Below are 25882 nucleotides of genomic sequence, written 5' to 3' on the forward strand. Positions count from 1 at the left end.
AGGAAGGGAAAGGAGAATGTTAGTCGCTTTGAGACTCCTTCGGGTAGTGATAAAGCGGGATATCAAATCCAAACTCCTCCTCCTCCTCCTCCTCCTCCTCTCTCCTCTCCTTCTTCTTCTTCTTCTTCTTTCTTCTTCTTCTTCTTCTTCTAAAATGTCCTATTCAACCCAAGTGTGTTTTTCTTCTGGCTTTGAAATTTGTTCCTCCTTGCCCTATTCTAGAACAAATGAAATTTACTGAATGACCTATTGAACCCCTATGTTTCCACTACATAATGCTGGGTGCTTCCATGCTGGTCATTTTTCTTTTGTAGTTGACATGATTTGCTCACTCACATTTCATGGAGAATTTGGATGATATTGCTCCTAAACCTTTCCAACATTGTCTTCCCACTTACTCTCTTGGCCATTTGTAATCAAATGTTTTGGCTTCCAACTAGAGTGCTCTACATTCCTTGCATACAGAGATTGCTATAACGCTGTCATTTCTCCTTTTTTGGAAGAGACTTGGATGATGTGGGCATTGATGTAGCTGAAGACCATGGCTCTATACATAGCCCAAATCTTCCATTGCTTGCCTGCACCTCCGCCACTACCTTGCCAGAAATGTGCCCCTCCCCATCATTGCCTCTTCCTAGCTTGAATCTGCCAATTTTAAAATCTCAGTACAATAGTGCAACAAAAGTTTAATGTGATAACAAGCATGTTAAGTTTCACTGCTAATATTATACAGACATACGAGCTAGGTTCATCCTGCCTATACTATACAGGGTGTACAGAACAACTTTGCAGATGTCGCATACTCAGTTGCTAGATTTTGCACTGCCATGATGGACATACCGTATTTTTCAATGTATAAGATGCCCCCATGTATAAGACAATCCCTATTTTTTTTAACCCCAAATTAAGAAATTAAGTTGTTTAGCTTTTTGGGGGTGGGGGGTGGGGGAGGTCACTTCCACCATCGCTCATCCGCCTGCCCACCACTGCTGATTGCTTGCCACTGTCACTGCCGACCACACACCTTGCCACAGCTGCCAATTGTCTGCCTGTTTGCCGCCACCAACAGCCCACCTGCCAACTTGCCGCAGCCATCAATTGCCTGCCCACCTCGCCACACCCACCAATCGCCTGTCCAGTTGCTTTAGCCACAGCCACAGCCAATCACCAGCAGGCCTTGATGCAGCCACCAATCACCTGCCCAATCGCCACTGCCAATCTCCTGCCATTAATCACACTCCCCCCCTTCTTCTCCAGAGTAGCAAACAGATACACAATAAAAAGCAAGAACATTCTAAAAGAGTTAACATGTTCTAATAACAATTGTGGTTAAAAACTTCTTTCAACCATCCATGCTACCTCCCAGCCTCTCTCCTCTCAGCTGTGAGCTTCCCTTTCTCCAGCCTTAACTACAAAAATGTTTTTAGGTTGGTGCAAACATACTTAATGCTTGTCAGAAATGCTGGGGAGCTGCTGCCAGTCAGCATAGGCAATACTGATGAGCTCAATGGACCACAGGCCTGACTTGGTGGAAGGCAGCTTCCTGTGTCCACAGTGCACAACTCCTCTGCATGCGCCTGTTCTGATATAAAAGAACCTCTCAGAAATGGAATGCATGTACAGTGTCAGCAAAAGACATGGCATGGGCTGTCCCAGGCCTTTTCTTGATTTCTTTAGAAGGTCATGCAGGCAGCCTCTGCTCTTGTTTGAGACCACAGGCAAACATTTCTCTTCTGAATAGCATGGGTGGTTTAAACAAAGCTGTTATGAGGGTTCTCTGCCACGAGGAGGTGCCAACAAATCACAATGTGCATAAGGCCAATACATGGTAGCATATATAGAACGAAGTGTGGCAGTTTATACATTGGTGAATATTAACCATCCAAATCCTAATGCCACAAAGCATAATCGTTCCAGGACTGTTTCCTAGACTTGGACTTCCTAGACTTGTCGATAAAGGTTTATGCTATGGTAAGGTTTTAAAAAGGCTATCCTTCTGGAATTGTGAGACAGTTTGCTTACTTACGACAACAAGGGTGGGGAACCTCAGGCCAGGGAGTTAGGTGTGGCCTGTCAGGCCTCTATGCCTAACCCTCAGAATTTTCCCTAGGCCTCACCCCTCACTGCCCCAGGTATTTTGACTGGGCTTCAATGTGTCCTTGAATTCTGATAATGTCTCTTGCTTCTCTGGATGGAGGAAAGGAGTGTGTGAAGAAACTAGCTTGCTGTACAAGATTAAAATTTTATGTTCATTGCTCCACCCTGGTCTCTGCCCCCTCCCCCGGCATGTGGCCCTTGGAAGGTTTCCCATGAGGGAATGTCACCCTTTGGGCTGAGCAAGGTTCCCCACACCTGATTTAAAACATCATGTGACATTTTTGCCTGTTTCAGTGGTCTTGCTAATGGCTGGCAATAATCAGTCATCATGTGACTTTTTTTTTTAAAGGGGCCTGCTCTTCATGGTTTGCATATCTGGGTACAAGGCTCATGTCACTTATAAAAAAGCTTGACATTTTTACTTCCTCATAAAGCAACATGGATGGTGCAGTTTTGGTTTCCTAACAAATAGGCACTTGAATATTCTAAGAGCAAATTTAGTCCTTCAAGTGGGATATGCAACAAACGGTTGCCATGTGGAGTGCTCGAGGGCAGGGTTCTAGCTGTGCCTTGGCCAGGATACTCCTTTCCTCTCTCCCCATCCCATTTTTCCATTTCTTCCCACAACAGTCAGACAGGATCCAGTGCCTGCGGAACATGCTTTTAAATATTGTTTTGTGCTTCAAGCCTGCTTGTGGCTGTTTCTTGTGCTTTGATGGTGCCATGTTACTTGCATAAGGGTAAGCCCTGGGAGAATGACTTTGCTATCTGGGATGTGGTAGGATAGCTCTGTAAGTCTGCACAGACTCCATTCCACCTTAAGGCAATTTAAAATCCTGCCTTGCAATATCCTCTTCTCCCCTGCCCTTTTGATAAACAATTTTGATCAGGCTTAGGCAAACTCGGCCCTCCAGATGTTTTGGAACTACAAACCCCATGATCCCTAGCTAACAGGACCCAGTGGTCAAGGATGGTGGGAATTGTAGTCCCAAAACATCTGGAGGGCTGAGTTTACCTATGCCTGATTGAGATTAACTTTACTTTTCCTGTTTAACTTTTGGGTCTCACCCCCCCATGCCATTCTTACTGTAAATCATTATTGCACAGTCAAAAAATATTGGGTGGGTTAAAATATTAGCTTGGCAGTTGTATTAACTACTTTTCTTGTATGTTGAGTGTTCAAGGCATTGAGTCCTCCTTTTCTTTTAAGTCTCTCTGCTTCCCCCACCCCCATTATACTGTAAACAGCAGTGCTAGAAACTGTCAACTCTTTCCTGCCCATTCCTCCGCCCTTTCCTCCTCCGCCTCAGTGACTGTAATTTCCTGACACCACTGGCAAGCTTGTAATTCAGTCAGGTGTGTCAGATCAAGATATGCAGATTTAATATGATGAATAGCTACAGTTGTGGATTTCTTCCTCTCTTCTTTTTTTTTTTAAAAAAATGTTCCAACTTCAAGCTATGCCTTCCTTCTTTGCACTTTGTTGGCAGTAAGTGGCTGTTTTCAAGCCTCAGGAAAACAATCCATCCATAAAACTTGCCAAAGGGAGAAAAGCTTTATTTAGACTATCTTGTCTATTTTTCCTGGAAAGGAAACCATTAGCTGATGCAGACAGTAGCTCCCATTTGTCATATCCTCTCTCTTCTCATTTGTCAGTTAGCTACTGGTAAAAACTGATTTAACCTTTAAAAAAATCTATTCTTGGATTAAGACCCAAAATGTTGCTGTTCCACAGATCCTGCTTCATTTATCATTTTGTATAGGATCTGTGTGGCAAATGACATCATCATGGCCTGTTCACATATTCTGCTGCAGTGTAGATGGGGGAAAGTTAAATGCTTAGAATCATAGAATCGTCAAGTTGGAAGGGAGGACCTTGAGGACCATCTAGTCCATCCCCTTGCAATGCAGGAATCTTTTGCCAAATGTCTAGCTCAAACCCTTGACTCTGAGATTAAAAGTTTCAACTGAGAGACCAGCTGAGCTAATCCAGCTGTTTGTATGAAGATCCTCTTCTGTTTCGGTTAACTTAGACATATGGTAATATATTTGCAAGTTTAATAAACAGGAAATACTTTATATATAGAGGAATTCATAATATAGAATCATAGAATCGTAGTGTTGGAAGGGACGACAAGGGTCATCAAGTCCAACCCCCTGAAATATCAACTAGATCAGGGCTTCAGCAAACTTTTTCAGCAGGGGTTTGGTCCAATGTCCCTCAGATCTTGTAGGGGCCGGACTATATTTTGATAAGATGCAAGAGCACCACGAGCCCCAGTGGCTGCTTACCTGTATCTTGCGAGCGGCAGGGGCTGGCGGAGGAGGGACAATGAGCGGCGCATGAAAGGGCTCCGGAGAGGGGTTGCTTAAAATGGCGGCCGCTTGAGCGCTGCTGCTGCTGGCACCAACAAAGCCCAGCCCCCTTCCTTCTCTAGGCGGGGGGGAGAAGCCAGGAGGGAGGGAGAAGGGGCCACTGCCGTATGAGGGAGAGGGAAAGAATGCATGCGCTGCGATCGACGCGATTCCCAGACCGTCCACAGACCAGATCCAGAAGGCAATTGGGCCTGATCCGGCCCGCGGGCCTTAGTTTGCCAACCCATGAACTAGATCATACAGGGCAGGTGTCCATCCAACCTCTGCTTAAAAACCTCTAAGGAAGAAGAGTCCACCACCTCTCATGGGAGTCTGTTCCCCTGTCAAACAGCTCTTAGAAAGTTACAGGTAGGTAGCCGTGTTGGTCTGCCATAGTCAAAACAAAATAAAATAAAAAATTCCTTCCAGTTGCACCTTAGAGACCAACTAAGTTTGTTCTTGGTATAAGCTTTCGTGTGCATGCACACTTCTTTTATTTTATTTTGTTTTAGCTCTTAGAAAGTTCTTTCTGATGTTTATGTGAAGCAACATGTAAGGCTAAAGGAATTGCTGTGGAATAACCGTCTTCTTGTTTATATAAATTGGGATGGGGGACCAAGCTAGGTTTTCAACCTGGCTTAGCTGCTGCATATTATTATTTAGCACCAATCATATAGCTGGGGCTCCATCCTTGCCCAGAATATTTAATTTACCATTGTAGCTTGTATACAGTACTGTACATTCTTTTGAAAACTGTTAGTACCGGTATTTGCAAGCAAATTGTCATGTGAGAAAGGGGGAAATAGATTGATGATAGGGTTGCTACCAGACCAGGAAAAGAAACAAAGCTTGGCTTGGCCTGTCACTAACAGCTGGTTTGATCTGCAGACATTAGCAGGTAAATCTGTTCAATTTGCTAATGTCTGCAGGTCAAGCTGCTGTTAAAAACAAAGGATCGGTGCTTTAAGAAGTTGACAGCTGTACTAGCCTAAGGAGTAACCAAGAGGATGGTGAGTGGGGAAATGGATAGCATTTGTAACAGTATAGAAGAGGCTGAGGACATTACTCTCCAGTATAATTTTTTTGTGAAAGATTGAAGACAGGTTTGAAGGGGCAGGAAGCTGGTTGGAAATGAGAAGGAAGAATCACATTCTTTTGGCTTCTCTGACTGCGAGACTTCCTTTGGATGAACCGAAAACTGTTTTTAGTTATGATGACATTCAATAGCTGGGAAAGATTGATTTTCAATAGGTTAATACTTTTGCCACTGTTAATTTAAAATTAAATCCTGCTGTATGTAAAATCATTTTGTGCTGGTCCCCATGGTACTTCTATCAATGTGCAAACCAGCATCTCTTTTTTTTTACCAAAAGAAAAGTACTGATTATGATACAGTGAGTGAATGAGCTATGAATGCATTTGCCACAGTAAAATCTAAGGTCCACTGGGGGCCAAACCCTATTTATATTTACTATCTTTGTTAATAGTTCCTCTGTGACTCAGATGCACAGTTTGTATGCTGATGCCATGCATTGAGTACTGTATTCCCAATTCTTTGGAACTCCTTCCTAGATGTGATCAGAAAGGCTCCCTCTCTTGAACCTCAGAGGCTATTCAACAGGTTATTTAGTTTCCTGTTTTGTGATCAATTTTAAATTGATTTTATCCACTGTATGTCTTTTGTAATTTGTATGTACACCACTTAGAAACCTGTATATAAATAGCTGAAATATTATTGTTCATTTATTAAAGTTCTCCTGAATTCAACAAGAGATTATTTCCTTGTAAGTGTGCAGGGAATTATAGTTGTAGGCATGATCCAGTTTAAAGTTCAACCTGCATATCCGCCTGAAATTATGAGAATGAGTTAGTTGTGGCCAAAGTTTTAGCAAATACTCTTAACTGAATTTGGGACTTGAAATAAACCTTGCTACTTGTCTGAGATTTTGCCACAAATCTATCTGAAATTTTGCTACACATAATTCATAAGTTAGTACTAAGTATAGAGCTTCGGTGGTTTATTGGATCCTCAGTAATGTTTCCTTCCTGGAAATTTATTTAGGACGTCTGAGTAATATATGGAGAAGTGTGGTTCATGGAACACAGTTACACATCTAAAGACATTCTGCCTCCTTTGAACTCCTTCCTGCCTTGTTGTGATAAGGAGGGATGGCCGATAGATGCTTCATGGTAGTTAAATTGTGGCAGCCCATCTGATTCTTTTTGGTTTCTTGTTTCCTAGTTCCCTGCTCCGGTATGGTGGGAATCTATCACTTCAGAGTGCCATGAGTGTGCGGTTTAACAGCAATGGAACACAGCTGCTTGCTCTCAGACGTCGGCTGCCACCAGTCCTTTATGACATCCACTCCCGTCTGCCTGTCTTCCAGTTTGACAACCAAGGATACTTTAATTCTTGTACCATGAAAAGCTGCTGTTTTGCAGGTGATCGCGATCAGGTAAAGAGCCTCAGTTGCCAAGTTCTATGAGCTGAATAGATATTTCACTTGTGGCATTTATATCCCACCTTGTTCTCCAAGGAGCTTAAAGTGGCATATATCATTCCCTCCCTCCTTGTTTAATCCCCACAACAACCCTGTGAGGTAGGTTAGGCTCAGAGGGAGTGACTGGTGCAAGTTAATCCTGTGAGTTTCATTGCCAGGTGGGGGCTTGAACCCCCATTTCCCAGGTCCTAGTCCGACAATCTAACCTCTACACCATACTGGCTCAGTGGGCACTTCAAGAGCAATGATGCATAGCATTAAAACACAGGGTCAGTGTGCCTATATTTAAGTTTCCCCCTTGCTTAAAACAAAGAAGGGGGTTAACACTGGGACCTGGCCAACATATCCACACAACTTAGCCAACCCTGTGGGGTGAACTAGGCCGAGAGATGGTAGCTGACTCAGGTCGTTCACTGAGCTCCTCACCTGGGTGGTCATTAGAAATTGTGTGTCTCTGGTTGAAATCCACTGTCCTCACACACTAATGTGACTTTCAGACTAGACACATTAAGGGTGTGTGTGAAATACTTGATACAAAACAAAGTAATGGAACTGTAGTGGCTAAGGCTCCGTTTCCACTCCATCAACGCATCATATGAGTTTATTCCAAAAAAGCCCCACATGGCGAGCTGTTTTAAGCATACAGCTGCTTGCAACATGGCTCTGCTGCGTTTTCACCATATTACTGTGGTATGCGAGAACTTGGACCATGCTTCACAGCAAATAGTTGCAAGCAAATGGCATGCCATGCAGAGCTGCTACATGACTATATTTCCATGCGAATCGTGCTTTGGCTAATGCAGAAATGTTAATTGGGAGTAGGTGGTAAACCATGTTGCCTTGATTTGAGATGGCTGGTGCAAATGTTTAGAAATAGATAATGTGCTTATTTGCTTTCCCTTTATTTCTACCTGTTTCTTAAACTTATATCCCACATGTTTTCATCATGGAATCCAAAGGGGTGTGCATGTGGTTCGGTCACCCCCCAGGCACCGACCAGACTCAAAGCTGCTTTGTTTCTGCATGGTGATGACCCCATGTGTCTTCAGACCTTTAGGATATTGATCATCTAGTGGGTTTTGATGACTTACTAGCGGGTTACCTGACCTCACATTGCTCAACCAGTTTCACCACCATTTTTGGGGGAAGGGGATGAGTGTTTTCCTTTGTTACTGAGGGAAAGAAGAAGCCTGGTGCAGTATGGTGGGGAGAGAGGGGAGGGGCTGGAGAAAAATTAAAAAATGAATGCTGTTGGGAACTTGCATATATTTTATTTAGGCAACAGAAGGGAGAGGAGAAAAAGTAGTCTTCAGAATGCCTGGTTTTGGTGGCATTATGGGAGGGGGAGTCTAGTTTTTTGCAACTGCACTAATCCTCTATCACATAGGCGCCAACTCTAAGGCGCCAGGTCCCTTCACCCTCCCATAAATTATTTGGGGGGGGGTGCCACCCCAATTTTGAGAACAATCAGTTGCAGAGGAGGCGAGTGTGGAGCTAGTTCTGTGCTGATTCAGGGGTTAGACGCTTCTTTTCCTGCTGCCACAGAGGGGAAGGCAGCCCCGGCTGGTGGCAGGAGGAGGAGGCCAAGCTCCAGAAAGGAGGAGCCACCAGCCATTGAAGTTGCACTGCTGTTGAGTTTGGCTCCACCCCTGACCCTCCCTTGTCACACGGGAGTCATGCATGTGTCATCTCCCCACCCCACCCCCATTTTCTACTTAGGTTGCCTCTTATCAATAAAAAGTGAGTAAAGTTTGGTGAAATACGAATTTCTTTAGCAAGATCTCACCATTCTAGGGAATGACTCCCAAAACTTGACGAGAAATTTTTAGATAAGTGCTGCCTCTTTCCTTTCTCCTTAGTTCTGAAATCCGTTTCTCCCCACCCCCTTTTGCTTTGCTGTAGATGTAGCAAAGCTCCGGGCCACCAGTAATAAAAACCACTACTTTGCTGCTTTTTTCAAGCAAGAGTTAACGTATGCTCTCTGAATAAAACTAAAATTATCTTTACTCTGTGGCAGGTCCTCAGACGTTACATCACCACTCAGTCTCCTTTGTTGATATTATGCATGTACAGGAAAGTTTCAGGAATGCAGCAGTCACGGGTTGCTCTTCCAGCATTCCTTAGGATGAGTTCTGCCTTTCAACATGGTGCTCCTAGAAAGAGCAGTGGCTAAAACAACTCATTTACATGTTTTGTTTGTTTTGTTTGTTTTGTTTTTAAATAAACAGGGAACTTGCTCAATGCCACTTAAGAATAGAACTGGCAACATCCCTCCCTCCCAGTCAACCTTGGGGATTTTTTTTTTTTGCATGCTTTTGCAGCTAGGAATTTGTCTTGGTTCAGGTAGAAAACATTAAACATTCCGAGGCTCGTTCGAAAATGGAAGCATTCACTTCCGGGTTTTCGGCATTCGGGTTCTGAATCATTCGGCTTCCCAGACGCTCGAAAACCGAGGTTCCACTGTATCAGTTTTAGTTGGAAAGGGCAGGCACTTGACTACTTCATGCAATGCTGTTCTCTAAGTTTAACTGATAAGATTTCCCTAATTCCACCAGGCATACAGGCTTGTTTTCAAATTATAAACTAGATGTGTACAAACCATTTTTTACAAGCCTAATGTTGAAACAGTTGTACTTTGATGATGAACAAGGAATACACCTTACAAAGTTTTCTGATTATCTTCAAATGCATTTACAATGATTAATTTTGAATGTTTTCATTAAGGCCGTAAGAAATATATTCTTGGTAACTTTAAGTAGCGAGCTTACTGAGGTGAAACACTGGAATTACCCTATGCTGCCAGTGGGGGGCAGCAGTAGCTATTATGAGACCTATTACATTGAAAGCAAATATAACAGGGGCCATGTATTTAATTTCTGATATTGACATGATATATACAGTTCAAACAGCTAAAGGCTAGGGTTTTTTTTTGAGAATTATATTTGAGTGGTCAAAGAGTGAGAGAATTAATCTGAACATTTGAATGTTGATGAAGTAATTTTTATCCCCAATAGCTTACTCTATTAGCATATTATTATGTGCCTTTTCTTGCTTCCAGAAATATGTTCCTGATTTTCTGCCTTAATTATCAGTTGTTATATTTGGGTGTACATGTGTGTGTATAGAGCTGTAGAACGTGTTTGTTTAATAAGCAGCATATCACAAAACAGAACAATTGGTTTTACAGTTATCATTATTGAAATTTATAGCAACTGTCCTTTGCTTCAAAATTTATGGAATTTTAATATCTGAAGAGATGCAAATAGGAAGCTGCTCTTCTTCCTGTGACTATTTTGAGAGTGGGAACTGGCTTTTGCCACAGACTTGTTGAGAGTTCATGCAGGTGAGCAACCTGGAAACTTTTTCGAGTGCTGCTGTTGGCAGGGTGGGGAACTAAAGGAAAGATTCAACGGCACTTAAGTGTGAAGATGGCAATCCAAACTGAACCGAATTTTTGAAGTTGCATGTGCTGTGAAAGGTGTGGGTGGCTTTAGACAAGCCACTCTTCTCTTAAGCCCGGTTTAGTTGTCAGTCATATCCCATACCTGTGGTGTCAAGCAGGCCATCCATTTTTTAAGCAACATTTGTTTATTTGTTTCCTTATTTAAACAACAACAAGCATTATTTGAAGTGTAAAAGTGCTCTGGGGAGGAGAGGGGATTTCTTGGTGTCATAGCTGAGAGATTAAGGGTTATAACACCCCAGTCCTCCACACTAGGGTCCTGATAAGCATTGGGAGCCCTGTGCTGGTGAACTGCGTAAAAACAAAAATCTTAAAAGACCTAATGTGTAATTTGGCTCTTTAAGATGTAAGAAGCTCTGTCAGTCATGAATTGCCTTACACAAAAGAAGCAAGAAAATGTGGAGCAAGAAAAAAAGGGCTGGCTTTAATTTTCCTCTTTAATACTTTGCATTCAGCAAAACCTACGGAAATATAAAAGCTTCAAGATGCCGACTGTTTTCCAGCAGACAGTAGTTAAGAAAAATTTATTCCTGTTGGTGGCTGAATTCCAGAATGTGCAAAAAGGACTGCTATTAAGACCGCAGAAACCGCTGCTGATCATATTCCGTTTTGCATAAGTTGCCTGTAGTATGTTCTCCTTTTGGGGCAGAAATGGGAGGGAGGGCAGGCAGGCAGGCAAGCAAGGAAGCAGCAGAGCTAGCAGTCTGAGGATGGCTCATTCTAAACAATTGAGGCATGTTTATAAGAGTTCTGGGATTGCTTCTTTGTGCAGCAACAGCTATTAACCATGCCTGGGAATTTTCTTCCTTCTAAGGCAAACTTCTGAATCAGCAGCTTGTCATCCAAAAGCCTTTCCTCCCCTCCCCTTTCGGTTGTTTGCAGCTAGTCACAGATGGAGGATGATTTACATCTTTGCTCATCAAATGACTTTGAATATTTCCCCCCAAAAGACTGTTCATGTTGTGTTTGAACACATTCTTTTAATGTTTGGAGAAGTTGATGGGAGTAGGAAATGGGGGGGGGGCGTTTGGCATGAGAAGCACTTTTTTTTTGCTGCTTTAGGTCACACACTTGCTGAGGGTAGGCTTGGGCCTGATTTGCGTGATACGCTAAGCTAAACATTGAATTAGGGAAACCACGCAAGTGTGCAGGATCCCAGAGAGGAGCTTGCAGCACCTTTTCTCCCCTCCAGTACCATTTGCTGCATGGCTTAGCGTGTTGTCTGAACTGGGACGTGTGTGGTTCAGTTCTCTGCTTGCTAACCACAAGGTTAGGAAGGAGAGAGCTTAGCCGTGGGCCAAAGTTCAGACAACACACGAAACCAAACTGACTTGCCTTGGCACAGTGCTGCAGCAAAAGGACCAGGGAGGAGCACAGCGGCTATAAGCTTCTCTCCAGGAGCCAACACAGGCTTAGTAAGGTAAGGTTTGGTTTTGCAGGCCTTGTGAACCAGGCCATGGTGTCTCAGGTGATGTATCCTCAGTGCTGGAGATACAGCAGGCAGCATATATTTCTTAACAACTTTCTTCATATTATCCTACAAGAGCAGCTTCTCTGACCACTCTCCTAAAAAACAACTGACTAGAACAGAGATGGGTCTTCATTTTTCCTTCTTTTAGGCAAGAGGTGAGCCAATTTTAGGCTTGTCAGTCTACTAGAACCCCAAATCTACCAGCCACAGTCATGTGCAAAAAGTACTGGTATATAGAGTTAAAATTAAAGGACAGTGGTGCCTCTGAGCACATTCTGAGCTGTGTTATGAATGGTAGCAATAGGTGTATTTTTTCCTCAGTACCAGAAGTGCACTGAGCTTGCACATGAACACAGTGTCTACTCAGGTTAGTTTTCTTTTCTTCGCTTATAAATGCCTAATTGCAGGATTCAATGACCTTTGCTTAAACTTGGACCGGAACCAGGATACTATATATGAGAAAATGGTTGTGAGGTTTGGATCAGAGAATAACCAGGAAACAATGGAACTGGGTTTTAGGATAGCTTCCATTCTAATTTAATTTCAGCAGATCTAAAAGAGAACTATTTAAAAGCTCTCTCATTGGTATTTAACACCTTATAAATTAAATTTAATATAAAAGTTAGGGTTGGATAAATGTTGGAGATGTGGATTGAACAAAGCAAATTACATACTTACCTTCTGGAATTTTTCTCAAATAAAAATATTCTGGAAATTGGTTTGGGTTAATATCTCTGATATGTTAGGATACCACGTCTGCTTGGAACCTACAATATTTCTGCTTGGTTATCTAAAAGATGTCAATCGAGATAATGATCAAGAAATAATGTTTTTTAACCTTATAACTTCTGCAAAGATTATAATAGCTAAAAATTGGGGGAAAGCATATCTCCTACTATATCTGAATGGATTGAGAAAATTTGTGACTTTGATTAAGCTATTATAAAAGAATACATATAAACCAACGATTCTGTTCTACTTTGACCCACCCCTTCTGTAGGCCATGCTTTCTACCTCTTGGCTTCAGAAAACATTGTTTGGAAGACTTTGTGTGCAGAACATTTGTCTCTTTTGTGTGCAGACATCCTGCATTAGACGTGTGTCTTGCAATTGCTCATGATGAACTCCTTTGAGGAAACTTCTCTTCACGCAAACATGGGTGGGGAATAAATAATAAAATTATTATTACTACTGCTGCTGCTGCTACTGCTACTACACTAAGACTATTAAACTGAGTGACTATGCTACAATTGTGTGTTGGGACACTTGCAGTTGTGAAAGCTTAGTGAAACTCACCCACCACCAGCACAGTGTCGGCTGCATTTGGCTGGCTGTTAAGTGCAATATACTTTTTAGTTATAAAAAATAATAATTGTGTAGGTTGCATTCACATCTGCAGCCTGAGCAACTTTCCTGTGCTAGATCCTTTTTTGGACATTGTGAACATTTGCCAAAAGGGACTCCACTTGCAGCACTTCTCTAAAGCTGTCCTCTTACAAGCACATCTCTATAAAATTCCACATGGAAAGGAGTTCCTTGTGTGGCTGTTTTCTTCTGGCAATAACTAGGCTGGAGTGCCAGAGTACCTTGACTTTACATTTTGAGAATTCTGGTTAGGGTGAGGACAAAATATCCTTGCAGTTGGAATGAGCACATCCAAGTTGGGTAAAGCAGCTAAAGGCTTCTCCACATTGGAGTGTACTGTGTGTTTTACAGCTGCCTGTTTTTATATCTAAAACAGCTGCCTGTTTTTATATCTAAAACAATTTGCTTGAGAATGAAGGTTCTTCATCTTATTTGTCGATTTGTTTGGCTACTCTAATTGTTTCGTTTCTGCCTATAAAATATTTTAAGTCCTCTTTGGTTAAAATTGAATCAACTTTGTATAAGGGGTAAAAACTAAACTTTTGCCCTATTTTCCCTTCTTTCTTTGTGCTACTGGTTACAAATATGAGGAATTCTTTGTTGGGCATCAGGCTGGCACAGACTGGAGATTGGTCAAATGTTGTAAAAGACATAACTTTCTGTAACCCCACAAAGTTGCTCTCAGGTGTTCTTCCTTTTTTCATAACACTTCAGCTCCATATGCAACTTTTAAAACTGTGATAGGAAATGGCCAGTTCGTTAGCACTTGCCTACCTCTGCAATTTCCCAGTTCTTCTATAAGCGTAATTGTGTATTCTTTTCTTTTTTCAGCTAAACAGACTAGTAATGTACTTTGAGGAAGGAAGCTTTTAAAATTATCAGTACTGTACCTTGAACTTTCATACAGTGGGCATATTGAGTGATGTGAATTTGGAGCAGAATTCCATTGATGTTAAAGCAAATAAATCATAAATGAAGACTAGAACAGGGGCAGGTGTTTGACTTGTATAGCATGATTTTTATGGGTATAATTTCAGTGGGACTGGAAAGTAAATATGCATTGGATTGTAGCTTATCATTTTTGTAGCCTGTTGATTTTTAAAATCAAAGCCTTCCCTCGCCCCACTGGTTTATCATGAATCCCTGGTCTTTATATTTTCAGTCCTTGACCTGCCACCACATGAACAATATGAATTCTAGGCATGTAGAGTATATATGTATTGCATCATATAATCAAGCTATTGGAATCTTCCAAATAAGTATATTTCAAGGGCTGCCTTGGTGGTGAATTTGTTGTAACTTACTAGTATTTTTATTTCTAACAGTACATCCTCTCTGGCTCTGATGACTTTAATTTATACATGTGGAGAATTCCTCCAGACCCAGAAGCAGGTGAGTGTTCCTGTAGAATCTTCCAAATTAAGTTACCGGTACTAGTGCTAGGAAAAGCAGTCTACTAGAACAGTGTTTCCCAAAGTGTGGTGTGCATACCCCCAGGGTTACGCAAAGGAGTTTCAAAGGGTACATGGCAGAATTTGCTGTAGTCTAGATAAAATAATATTAAAACTACAAATTATCTTCACCCAAAAAGGCCTTCCACTGGTATAACCTCTCAAAAAAGGTCTACAATCATTGTAAGTTTGGGAACACTATTCTACCAATATAGCAATTTACATTGAGGTGCATTATTGGGGCCACCTTTCTGTACATGCATACCTTTGTGTAAACTCAGTGATGTTTGCAATCCTTTGCATGTCTGCTTGGAAGCACTGAAGGTCTCTTGGTTTGTGTGTGACGTGTGTGTATATATCTTCATCCCCATCACCTTCTTAATCAAAATCATCTCTTCCCCTTAGCTGCTCTTTGCCTTGTAGGGGTGGGGAATACAGGTATCTGTATTTTTCACCTAACACATACATTGATGCAATCAATCCGAATATGTAACAGTTTAGAAATGCAACACCTAAAACACAAAAAGCACTACGTATTCACAATATTAATAACTACCGAAACACATGCACTAAGTTTAGTGCTTTAATTTTAGCTCTTTGTTGGTCTATGTATGTTGTCATGAGTGTCACTGCTTTCTCACTTTTGTGTCCTCAACATCGCTGTTTTTTAAAAAAACAAAGTGAATGTTCCTTCATGTCCCACTTCTGGGCTTCCAGAGACATCGTTTGTTGAGCAGTGCGGTTGAGCAACCAAGCTGAAATACATTAAGTAATAAGTTCTTTACTGTGCTGCCAAGCGCTACAGTCATAGGGCTTTTTGGAGAAAACTGGTTCTCTTCAGTAGGCCCTTTCAGCACTTCTAAGTAATTGTCAAAACTTGCCTAAAGGTCCATGGTTTTGGTGACCAAACCAACCCAGCCTTATATTTGTATGATATAGTTCTCCTGTGATAAAGGAGACACAGACCTGTTGGGTTCAGAGGCCTGGGGACTCTTAGAAACATAAGAACCAGGACGTGTACTGTTGTCTTATGAGTTCCTTCCTTACCTGCAGCTACCTGCAGATTGCTGTTCTTCCTTCCAGAATTTCCTTTCCCCCTGTCTGCCTACTGTAAGTCCTGGGGTGAGCTAGTCTACACTTAACTCAGAGCATCCTGGAATCCTGGTTTGGATCAAGGAATGGATCTGCCATAAGCATTACAGTGACTAATCCATTGGTAAACCACCAAGAGAGTAGATAAAAGCAAATGCATTTGTGTTGACTTGCCCTTTACTTGAAGTAGCTTTTCTTCCCATCTGTGTTGAGGCCATCACTACTTCACCTTCTGGATAATAGTTAGTACCAACAGTGTAGTAAAATGGAATGGCCATCTATCTGCCTGCCCATAGTTCTGAAGTTGCTAAGGGGAAAACTGACTGATTTGGAAGCTTCATTTGATGAGAAATGCTGCTGTGCATCTCCACCAGACATTCCTATCTTCAGCCTGTTCTGTTCCAGTTACATTGGTTATCAATATGCTGTTTTTCACAACTATATGTGGTATGCATGCATGCAGGCTTACTGGAGTTTTTAAATATTTCATCACTGGCATAGTCCAGAGTCAGAGTGTCCTTGACTTCAGGCAGTTTTACTCGCTACCAATGAAATAGTGACTAATTTAGTGGAAGGCGCAGAATGGGATAAGGGCAGTGGTGGACTTATGGCCCGTAGCTGTACACAGGTAGTATTTCAAATTCAGTGCAAACAAGCCATTCTCTGGTATATGGAGCTATTCTCTTCTGTTGCTGTTTTTTTTTCCAGGTGGAATCGGCAGGGTGGTTAATGGTGCATTTATGGTATTGAAAGGTCATCGTTCAATTGTGAATCAGGTCCGATTTAATCCCCACACCTACATGATCTGCTCCTCAGGTGTAGAAAAGATTATAAAGGTGAGCTCTTTCCCCCCACTTTGCCATGACTGTTGAGTATCCTCTTCTCAGAACTTAAAGCAAATGAAACCTCTTTTAAATGTGTAAACGTTTTCTTGCTCATTCTCTGTGATGTATGTTCTTAAGCAGAACTGTTGGTTGCAATGATCATGCAGGACTTGTGTTTTTTGCTAGAATGTGCTTCATATTCTTCATTTATTGGGAAATACAAGTTAAGGCAGCCACACACACCAGCAAATGGCATGTTTAATATAATTGCACTAGTCTAAGTTGAGACATCCACACACTTTATCCCCTCGGTGAGAACCAAACTAGATAAAATGTTGGCAGCCTGCTCATGTCTCCCACATGTTTGGGTTTTGTGGGGGGTTGTTTGTTTACTGAAATGCAGCCATGGAGGGGGGGCTGAGAACTTGATCAAGGAAACAAAGGGTTTCCTTGAGCTGATGATTATAATATTTATTCATACCTTGCTTTTCTCCCTTATAGGACTCTAAAGTGGCTTACAGATAAAAACATGAATCACTAAAAACATTTTAAAAACCAATTAAACACCAATAGAATTAAAACGATATACATATATGAAATCTGTTTAGAACATAACAAATAATTGCAATAAAAACCACAAATGAGTTGACCAAAGTATTTAAGCAGTTGTCTTTTATCAAGAGCAGCAACTGTATTGAGAGGTGCTTCTTGAGAGAGTGTGTGCACAAAGAAAGCATGTCCACTCGGGGAGCCCCTCGTCATAGAGAAGGCTTTTTCAGTGTCCATGGATGAATACATGCCCTCGGAGGCCTTCCCTGATACCTGTAGCGTCCCATCCTCCCATCCCTTCCCTGCTGAAATTTGGCCTGGGAAAGTTTAACTTTTGCTCCCCAGCTGCACACTCTGGGTTGGTCACCCCCACTTAAGCTTCGTGGGGAGCCAAAGGACGTTCCCAGGGCTAAGTACTGGCAGAGTGAAGGGAATGAGTCTACATCCATGTGCAACAATTTCTCCAGTTTGTAAATATGTCCATCGCTGGCGCGCCCTGTTCTGTGGGTAAATAACCCTTAAGATCCGAAACAACACCCAGCTTCTCCAGATGTTCATGCAAGACACAGTTGTAAGGAGTGATAACTTGATAAATATTTATGGTAAAGGTAAAGGTACCCCTGACCGTAAGGTGCAGTCGTGGACGACTCTGGGGTTGCAGCGCTCATCTTGCTCTATAGGCCGAGGGAGCCACATTTGTCCGCAGACAGCTTATGGGTCATGTGGCCAGCATGACAGCCACTTCTGGCGAACCAGAGCAGCGCACGGAAACGCCATTTACCTTCCTGCCGGAGCGGTACCTATTTATCTACTTGCACTTTGACATGCTTTCGAACTGCTAGGTTGGCAGGAGCTGGGACCAAGCAACGGGAGCTCACCCCGTTGTGGGGAGTCAAACCGCCGACCTTCTGATCGGCAAGCCCTAGGCTCAGTGCCACAGCGCCACCCACGTCCCACCATATGAAAATAGTAGATGGTCTGAAATGTTTAATTGCTTGAAACACTTTTAGAGGCTACTGCCTGTGCAGCAGTGAGGTTATTTTTTTGCTGGTTTGAGATGATCGGAGTCGGGTGCAAACCACAACATTAGCTGTTGGTCACATACTTTGTTTTGGTCCTACCACAGAACACATTGGCCACATTTGCGTCACCTTCCTTCAAATCCAGGATTTTACCCATTCTAAACTCTGAACAAACCTATGAAGTAGTCATTTAGCTGGGAGAGAGTGAGTTTCATGGGTGGAGAGAGGCTTGAAATGCGCTCTTCCTGGTCCAAGAGTCCCAACTCCTTTGTCGCTGCACCACACTGGCTCACTGACGTTGAGCTGAACCCTTGAGTAGATCGTCTTGTGCTCTTTTATGTATATACAGGTGCCCTGCAGGCTTAAAAAGCAGGTTCAAGAGGATTTAATTCTACGCCTGTTCTGTTTTCAACCATCCAATGAAGAGCTTTGTAAATGTCTTTAGGGCAGATGGCAGTAATTGAGGTATATCATGTAAACACTTTAGTCAGTTGCACATTGATTGACCGACAGGGGTCATGGCTGGCTCAGATCCTGCCAGCATGGTCCACTGCCTGTCTGCATAATACAATACCAAGAATCTATATGTAGTCTGTGTCTCTGGCCTGCTCTTCGAGTTTGCTACTGCTTTCTCACCCTATTCGCCAGATACTAATGCATATTTAAAAAGGGATATATCTGGCAGCAGCACAAGCAAGGATTTTAATTACACTGTGTTGTGTACCATTGAAATGTCTTGCTTCTTGTTTTCGAGACGTCTGCCCTAACTGTATTTATACCAGTTTCTGCCAAACGGGTATGCACGTAGACTTAATTGGTTCGGTTTGAAGCCTCTTGTGAAATTTGGGTGTAATAACCAATGAAGCTCTGAATCTTTCCTGGGTGACGGTACTTGGTCTGTTGGATTAATGTATGTATATAAGCAGCCCCTGTGTTGCTTTTGTTGCACCTATATTTTAATTTTATTTTTGCGGGGGGGGGGCAGGGCGGACGGATATTGATTCAATTAAGTGTCTTTTTCAAGAGCTCTCCCAACCTGAAAGGCTGTGGTGCTTGAATGCCTCTGGAAAAGAGAATTCATGTTAGATCATAGGTTCAGCATGTGTATCTTGTGAAACATACCTATCTTTTCTAATGTACAAGTTTAAAACTAATTATGAGGAAGAAATATTGATGTATGTAACTGCCATGCTGGAACTCCAGTTTTTCTGTGCCTTGTCCTCATTTTTGCAAGACCTCCTGTTTTGGGACAAGAATGGCTCAGCTTCAGATTGTTCACATCTAAGCTCATATCCTACAATCACACATTGTAAGCCAGCCTGTTGAGATCAAAATGTGAGGCCCAGCACTGGAATTTTCACCTGGGTAAGGTTGAATTGGCAGGAAACCAACAGAGCAGTTCTTTGCAAGGGCTCCCAATTATAATAACCCTTCAGTAAGCTGATCTATCTGGCTCCTAAATCCTTAGAGGGGTTGCCAAAACTTGGCCTTGAGAGGAATTTGAGAGTTGGGTGTGGACAGCTGATGGTGACTTCTCTGTTTTGGTGTGTTATGAATTAAAGTAAATTTAAAATCCAGCTTTATTTGAATTGTTAGCATGGCTTGATGACAGAGTAATTTTGTGTAAAGTTTTAATGTGGAAGATAGCCTTTGAGAAGAGACTTTAAACTAAATGGAGATTATGAAGCAATGCCGTGATTCAGAGAGAACATAATGGTGAGTCAAAGGAGAAGACTGCAGAAAAGCTTACTTGGCAGGCAGATGTTGCTCTGCAAGCAGTAGAAATGTAGGGTTGTGTACACAATTTAGAGAAACTGACTGAAGTCTGTAGAGGGCTTGACAGCAGGAGGGCAGTGTTGAACTGAATATTGATGGTAGTGGCAACTTGTCAAACTGTGCGGGAGGGAAAGTTGTAAGGTATTGCTGATTTATAATGAAAATTGAAATGCACTACTATGTAAGAGATGGAAGGTTTTTTCCAACCATGTTTCTATGGAGACAACCATAGAGACAAGCTACTATCTGTCTCTTGCTTTTATAGGATAATTTGATGTAGCACACCTAATTATACACACTTGCAGCAAAATCATAATTTAGCATACCTGAACACAGCATAAAATATCAGCATAAGTTTGTGACTTAACCTGACATCTCTGAAAGGTCACCTTCCTGCATGTAAAAGGAGTCTGAGGCTTTCCTGGCAACTGCAGGTGATGATAAAAAAAGGTTGCTCCTTTGAAGGGCTTTGCTTACTTCTCAACTTCCATCCCAACTCTAAAATTTTCCCAAAGAGTAGCTGTTTTCATCTCTTGCAGCAAAAAACAATCAGTCTTGTGTCTCCTTCAATACGAATGCATATATCATGACATAAGCTTTCAGGGACTCAAACCCACTTGTCAGATGCATGAGGTGAAATCTTAGTTGGCAGGTAAACAAAGGAGAAAATGGTAAGGTGGGAGTCTAGTCTGTCTTGTTACATTCTTTGGTAGTAAGTGTCTTTACAGGGATTTCTTTCTGCAAAGTCATGTTTTTAGGATTCAGGTTTTCAAAGTCGGTGTTGGGACTAGGATTGAGGATGGTATGAAAGAATGTAGTGAGGGAAGGTTGTGAAGTTCATGACTTTATTTTCAAATAATTGAAGGGGAAATTCAATAGCCATTAAATTTTCTCCCTTTTGATTACTGCCTAACCTGTTATTTGGTTTTGATACTATCTTTCTAACCCAAACTTTTCTACAGAAGCATGAGAACTAAAGACTTGTATGTATTTTTTCTTCTTACTGACATTTGGAATCTCCCCAGATTCCACATTCATGTTGTGATCCAATGGTTGTTCCTTGCAGGTCTTCCTCAAAGTTGGACTATTCCATTATTATGCAGCTTCTGTTATTATGCAGAATTAAACTAGGAACAACCTCTGTGTGTCTGTACTTTTTGTTCTGGGGGAAGTAATTTGAGGGGAGGCATTTCTGAGTTCGGCTACTTACTGAACTGGTTCCTTTAAAGGACTGTTAAGAGGACCTATCAGGACTCAGCAGCACTAAACAACTATCACCCAGTCACAAATATCCCCTTCTTGGGCAAGGTGATTAAAAGTGTGGTGGTGGTCCAGCTTTAAGCCTGTTTGAAGGAAGCTGAGCATCTGGACCCATTTCAGTCTGGCTCCAGGCCTCTTCATTGTACTGAAACAGACTTAATGACTTTTGTTGAGAGAGAAGGGGAATGCAACCCTGTGCATTCTCTTTGACTTCTCTGACTTTTGGTAGTGATGACTATGGTATTCTTCTGGACTGACTGGGGGGCACCATTTTACTGGGGTTATGTTCCTACCTCCAGGGTCAGTTCCAGAAAGGAGCAGTTGGGGGGGGGCTGTTACTTGACACCCTAGGACTTGACCTGTGGAATTCTGCAGGGGTCCATTCTGTTGTCTGTCCTGTTGTTTACTTGGCCTGGCCTCTTGGGGTGAAAGGCTGATAATAAATAGCAGAACTAAAATAAGATATATGTAGAGCACGTCTCCCGAAGGCTCCAACCCACAACTTAGATGAGGGCTAGATGAAGGTGGGGAGGTAGGGCCTGCTACAGAAGGGCTGTCAAGCAATTAATTTTTTTAAGAATCTGGTTAGGATAAATGCACATTGCCACCAAGCTCTACTATGCTGTTTACCTCCCACATGCATAGTTCTGCTAGCAAAAGAGGATGGATCATGTCTACTGTTGGTGATTAAATGAGCATAGATGTACACTAACAGGCATGATCATCCTCTTTTGCAGGCACAGCCTTCTGTCTGGGAGGTGAAGGTGTCAGGTGGTTCTGCTCATCTGTGCTAATTCAACCATATAATTGTCTTTTAGTGCTAGCCTAGGTGTATTTTTAAGAAATACTTGGTAGGACAGCGAAATTCTAAGCACCCCCATCAGCCTCATAGGCATACATGATCGGAAATGCCTGCACTGCTGTTATCGTGGCATTTCAGTATAGGGGAACCAATAGCAACTACTACTACTACTACTACTACTACTTTAGTAGTTCTACCCCACCCATCTGACTGGGCTGCCCCAGTCACTCTGGGCGTCTTCCAACAAAATATAAAAGCACTGTAAGGCACTGAACATTATAGACATTCAGCTTACATTGTGGAGGCATCCACAACTGCTGAGATGCTGAAACATGCAACTTGATGAAACACCACAACACGTCTCTAAAACAAGCTCTAGCTCTAGTTTCCTGGGAAACAAATGCCTTCCTTACTGCCTAGACTTTTATTCAGAAAGCAACCAAGTATTCTTACCACCTCCTTTCTCTCCTCTCTTCCCCCCCCCCTTCACTTGTAAACACCTATTAGATAAAAATAGAGCTCTGCAGTCTGGCGTTCATTTCATTTCAAGCTGGGGGCATTTTATGAGTTGTGAATCCTCAAGTGTAGGTGGGGAAACATTTTGCACGAGAAATAGAACATCTTTGTGAAACTAAGTAAAAAGAATTGTTCTTTAAGATCAGCCACACCAATAGTCTTGCAAAGTGATATAGGTATAGCAGTAGGTTGCTGGAAAGCCTTAAAATAGCAACACTTCTTTTTCTTCTTTTTACAGATCTGGAGTCCTTACCGGCAGCCTGGTTGCACAGGAGATCTAGATGGTAAAATTGAGGATGATTCCCGTTGTCTGTACACACATGAAGAGTACATTAGTCTTGTACTTAACAGTGGCAGTGGCCTGTCTCATGACTATGCTAATCAGTCAGTCCAAGAGGATCCACGGATGATGGCCTTCTTTGACTCCTTGGTCCGTCGAGAGATTGAGGGATGGAGCTCTGATTCCGACAGTGACCTTAGTGAAAGCACAATCCTGCAGCTCCATGCTGGAGTAAGCGAGCGTTCAGGGTATAGTGAGTCTGAGTCCTCCACATCTCTGCATCACTCCCCACCTCACATGACGGAAGAATCTGATGAAGCTGCCTATAACTTGGGAACCTTGAGATCTACCGAATCTCCACCAGCCAGAGAAGCTGTGGCTTCTCGCCAGCAACGTTTGTCTGCACTGAGGAGGTACCAAGACAAGCGTCTCTTGGCCCTTTCTAATGAGTCTGATTCTGATGAAAATACCTGTGAGACGGAGCTGGATGCTGATCTCTTCCCGAGACCCAGGTCCCCAAGTCCCGAAGAGAATGACTCAAGCAGCTCCAGCAGCAGCAGCACAGAAGATGACGAGGAACTGAATGAGCGCCGTGCCTCAACCCGGCAACGCAACGCACTAAGGCGCAGGCAGAAGCCACAAAAGGAAGAAAGGACTAATGCAAATGCCAGCACAGGAAACACAAGTACCTACTTAGGTGAAGACCTCTATGATTATCCCCAGATCAAAGTGGATGACCTCTCTCCTTCTCCAGCCTCATCTCCCGAAAGGAGTACTGCAAATACTGAGGTCCGCAAAGAGAAGGTCTCTCCTTGCTCAGAGAGTGAATCTGTAGACAGGAAGATCTACAAAGCTTTCAGGTGGCTCCACTATTCTTATATGTCTTACGCGGCTAACAAAGATGGTGAAACTTCGCATGGAGGTGGTGAAAGTGAAGGGAGACCCGGAACGAGCAGAAAAACCCAAGGTGGGCAGGATCCCTCTACTGAAAACCGCAACAAGGAAACCTTCAAGGAACGTAGCTCGGCAGAAAATTCTAGAAATGGTCAAGATCATGAATGCGATAATCAGTGGCAGCTGGAGGATCAAGAGAACGTCACCCAAGGGAACGGAAGCAGTGGGACTGTGGAGCATTCGTTTGAGATGAAGAAGCTCAATGGAAAGGCCACATGCAAAGGCCGAAGTAGTTGCACTGAAGAGCCATGCAGCCAGCCTGCAGGATTTGTGGAGCAGAAAAGTAACCAGAATTGTCAACCTGCATCCAGCCACAACCCACTGGTTGTCTCTAAGGATTCATTTTCCACCACTGCCACTTGTAGTGGATCTGGAAATTACTCTAGAAACCCAACAGATGACAATGAGGACAGGAACACGGACAATTCCTGTGCAAACCACAATAATGGTCACTTGCACCCTCGCTCTTCTTACCTTAGTAACGGACAGAATTTTGGAGAGCAGGAGGCTGTGGCCCAAGGAAGACAATTACACTTAAATGCTGATAATGGCAGCCTTGTGCAGACATGCACATCCTTGCACAAGGAATGCAGCCTGTCTGCAACAGACTCTCCCAGTCACACCGTGAGCACGAAAGAGGAAGCTGCTGAGTTGCATCTTCCGGGCAGTGATGGCTCGCAGATCCGTGGGCGACAGAAAAGGCATAGAACAGAGTTTGAAGACACAGATTCTGAGAAGTCTTCCTCGGAAAAGAAGTTAAAAACACATGCAGCCTGGGTTTGAAATGTCACATTTCCAGTTCTCCATTCCATTCTCCAGTGGGTCTATTTTAAATTGCCAGGGGCTATGTTGTATAAAAAAATCTAATCAACCTTTAAAATGAGACTGAGTATTGTGTACCCTTACAAGGTTCTGTTCAAGTAAATCCTTATTCAGACAGTTGACTTATTCTCGTGTGATGTGTGGTGTTTGTTCAGCTAGCTACCTAACGTAGCTATTGTAAATTTTACTCTTCTGAAAAGAATTATTTGCGTGTTGATACTGTGGGTTTTATAGTCTCATTGACTTGAGTGATAGGCAACTGACATCTATGACTGATGCTTCTGGGGTGTTTTTCTGCACATGAAAATGGGAGCAAATTGGGTGCAGCCTTCTAACCCTCTCCCGTGCTTCTGAAGTCTTAAAGAAGAGTGACTGTTTGATTTGATGGAAGCATCCTCATGGTTTATGTATGTAAAGTAACATCACACAGCTGTTTGTACTTAAAGTAATCCAATTACTCATTCAAGAGGCAGGATGGTTTTGTTTGAAACTGTTAAGGTAGTATCCAGAATGACCTTGCTTTTTTCCCTTCTTCTAAAGTTAAGCCTCTCCTACCACAAAGTAGCCATATTTGTCATTGGATTAAAATGTAGACGCCACTCCAATTGAAATTCACTAGAGGTATAATCTGGAAGCACTGCTGTACTTCCAATGGCTTCATTTGCTGTCCCTAAACTATTACTTCATTTACAGAATAACTTGCAGCAAAGCTACACAAATCTTGTATGCAGCTACAACTCTTGTGTCTGCATGATACTGGTGATACAGTCCAGGAAAGATGGTTGGTGTAACTCGGAGGAGAAAAATGCATATTGATGTACCTAACAAGCTAACTGTGAGCATAAACTGAATCTTGAGACCCGGTTCTCTCTTCTTTTCTTTTCCTTTTTTAAAATAACTGCTCTTCTTTGGAACAGTAGGCTGACTTTAGAAACCCTGGTTTTACAAGTCCTGCACTACAGTTCAAAAGGTGCAGATTGATGTATGGTTTCCAATTAAACAAATATTTTTGTGTGTATTGACTATCTTGTTTTTTATGGTAAACCATAACATTGGTATATATTTTTGTAATAGTTATATACTGGAGAGGGGATAGCCTTGCAGTTCAACACTTGACACTGGTAAATTCTTCTGGGATTCCAAGTAAACAGAAATGCTAACCAATTTCCGTATGTTACCTGCAGAGTTTTTAATAATGGTGGCTGGCAGAACCATAGTCAACTGGGTGGGGGAGGGGGAAGGGGTTCTCCTAGATGCTGTTACGATTTGTGCTCTGCTTTTG

General features: G+C 42.4%; 1 protein-coding gene across 2 annotated transcripts in view; it reads left to right on the plus strand.

Moving 5' to 3' along the window:
• Positions 1 to 25618, plus strand: part of DCAF5 (DDB1 and CUL4 associated factor 5) — a 44422-nt gene extending 18804 nt beyond the window's left edge. For both annotated transcript variants that reach the window (XM_033146970.1, XM_033146979.1), the window contains exons 6-9: positions 6695 to 6908; positions 14578 to 14644; positions 16504 to 16631; positions 22783 to 25618. In XM_033146970.1, coding sequence (XP_033002861.1) covers positions 6695 to 6908; positions 14578 to 14644; positions 16504 to 16631; positions 22783 to 24561 — 2188 coding nt within the window. In that variant the 3' untranslated portion in view covers positions 24562 to 25618. The remainder of the gene's footprint in view (positions 1 to 6694; positions 6909 to 14577; positions 14645 to 16503; positions 16632 to 22782) is intronic.
• The last annotated feature ends 264 nt before the right edge of the window (positions 25619 to 25882 follow it).

The sequence above is a fragment of the Lacerta agilis genome, chromosome 1 (genome assembly GCF_009819535.1).
Source record: "Lacerta agilis isolate rLacAgi1 chromosome 1, rLacAgi1.pri, whole genome shotgun sequence".
Classification (NCBI taxonomy): domain Eukaryota; kingdom Metazoa; phylum Chordata; class Lepidosauria; order Squamata; family Lacertidae; genus Lacerta; species Lacerta agilis.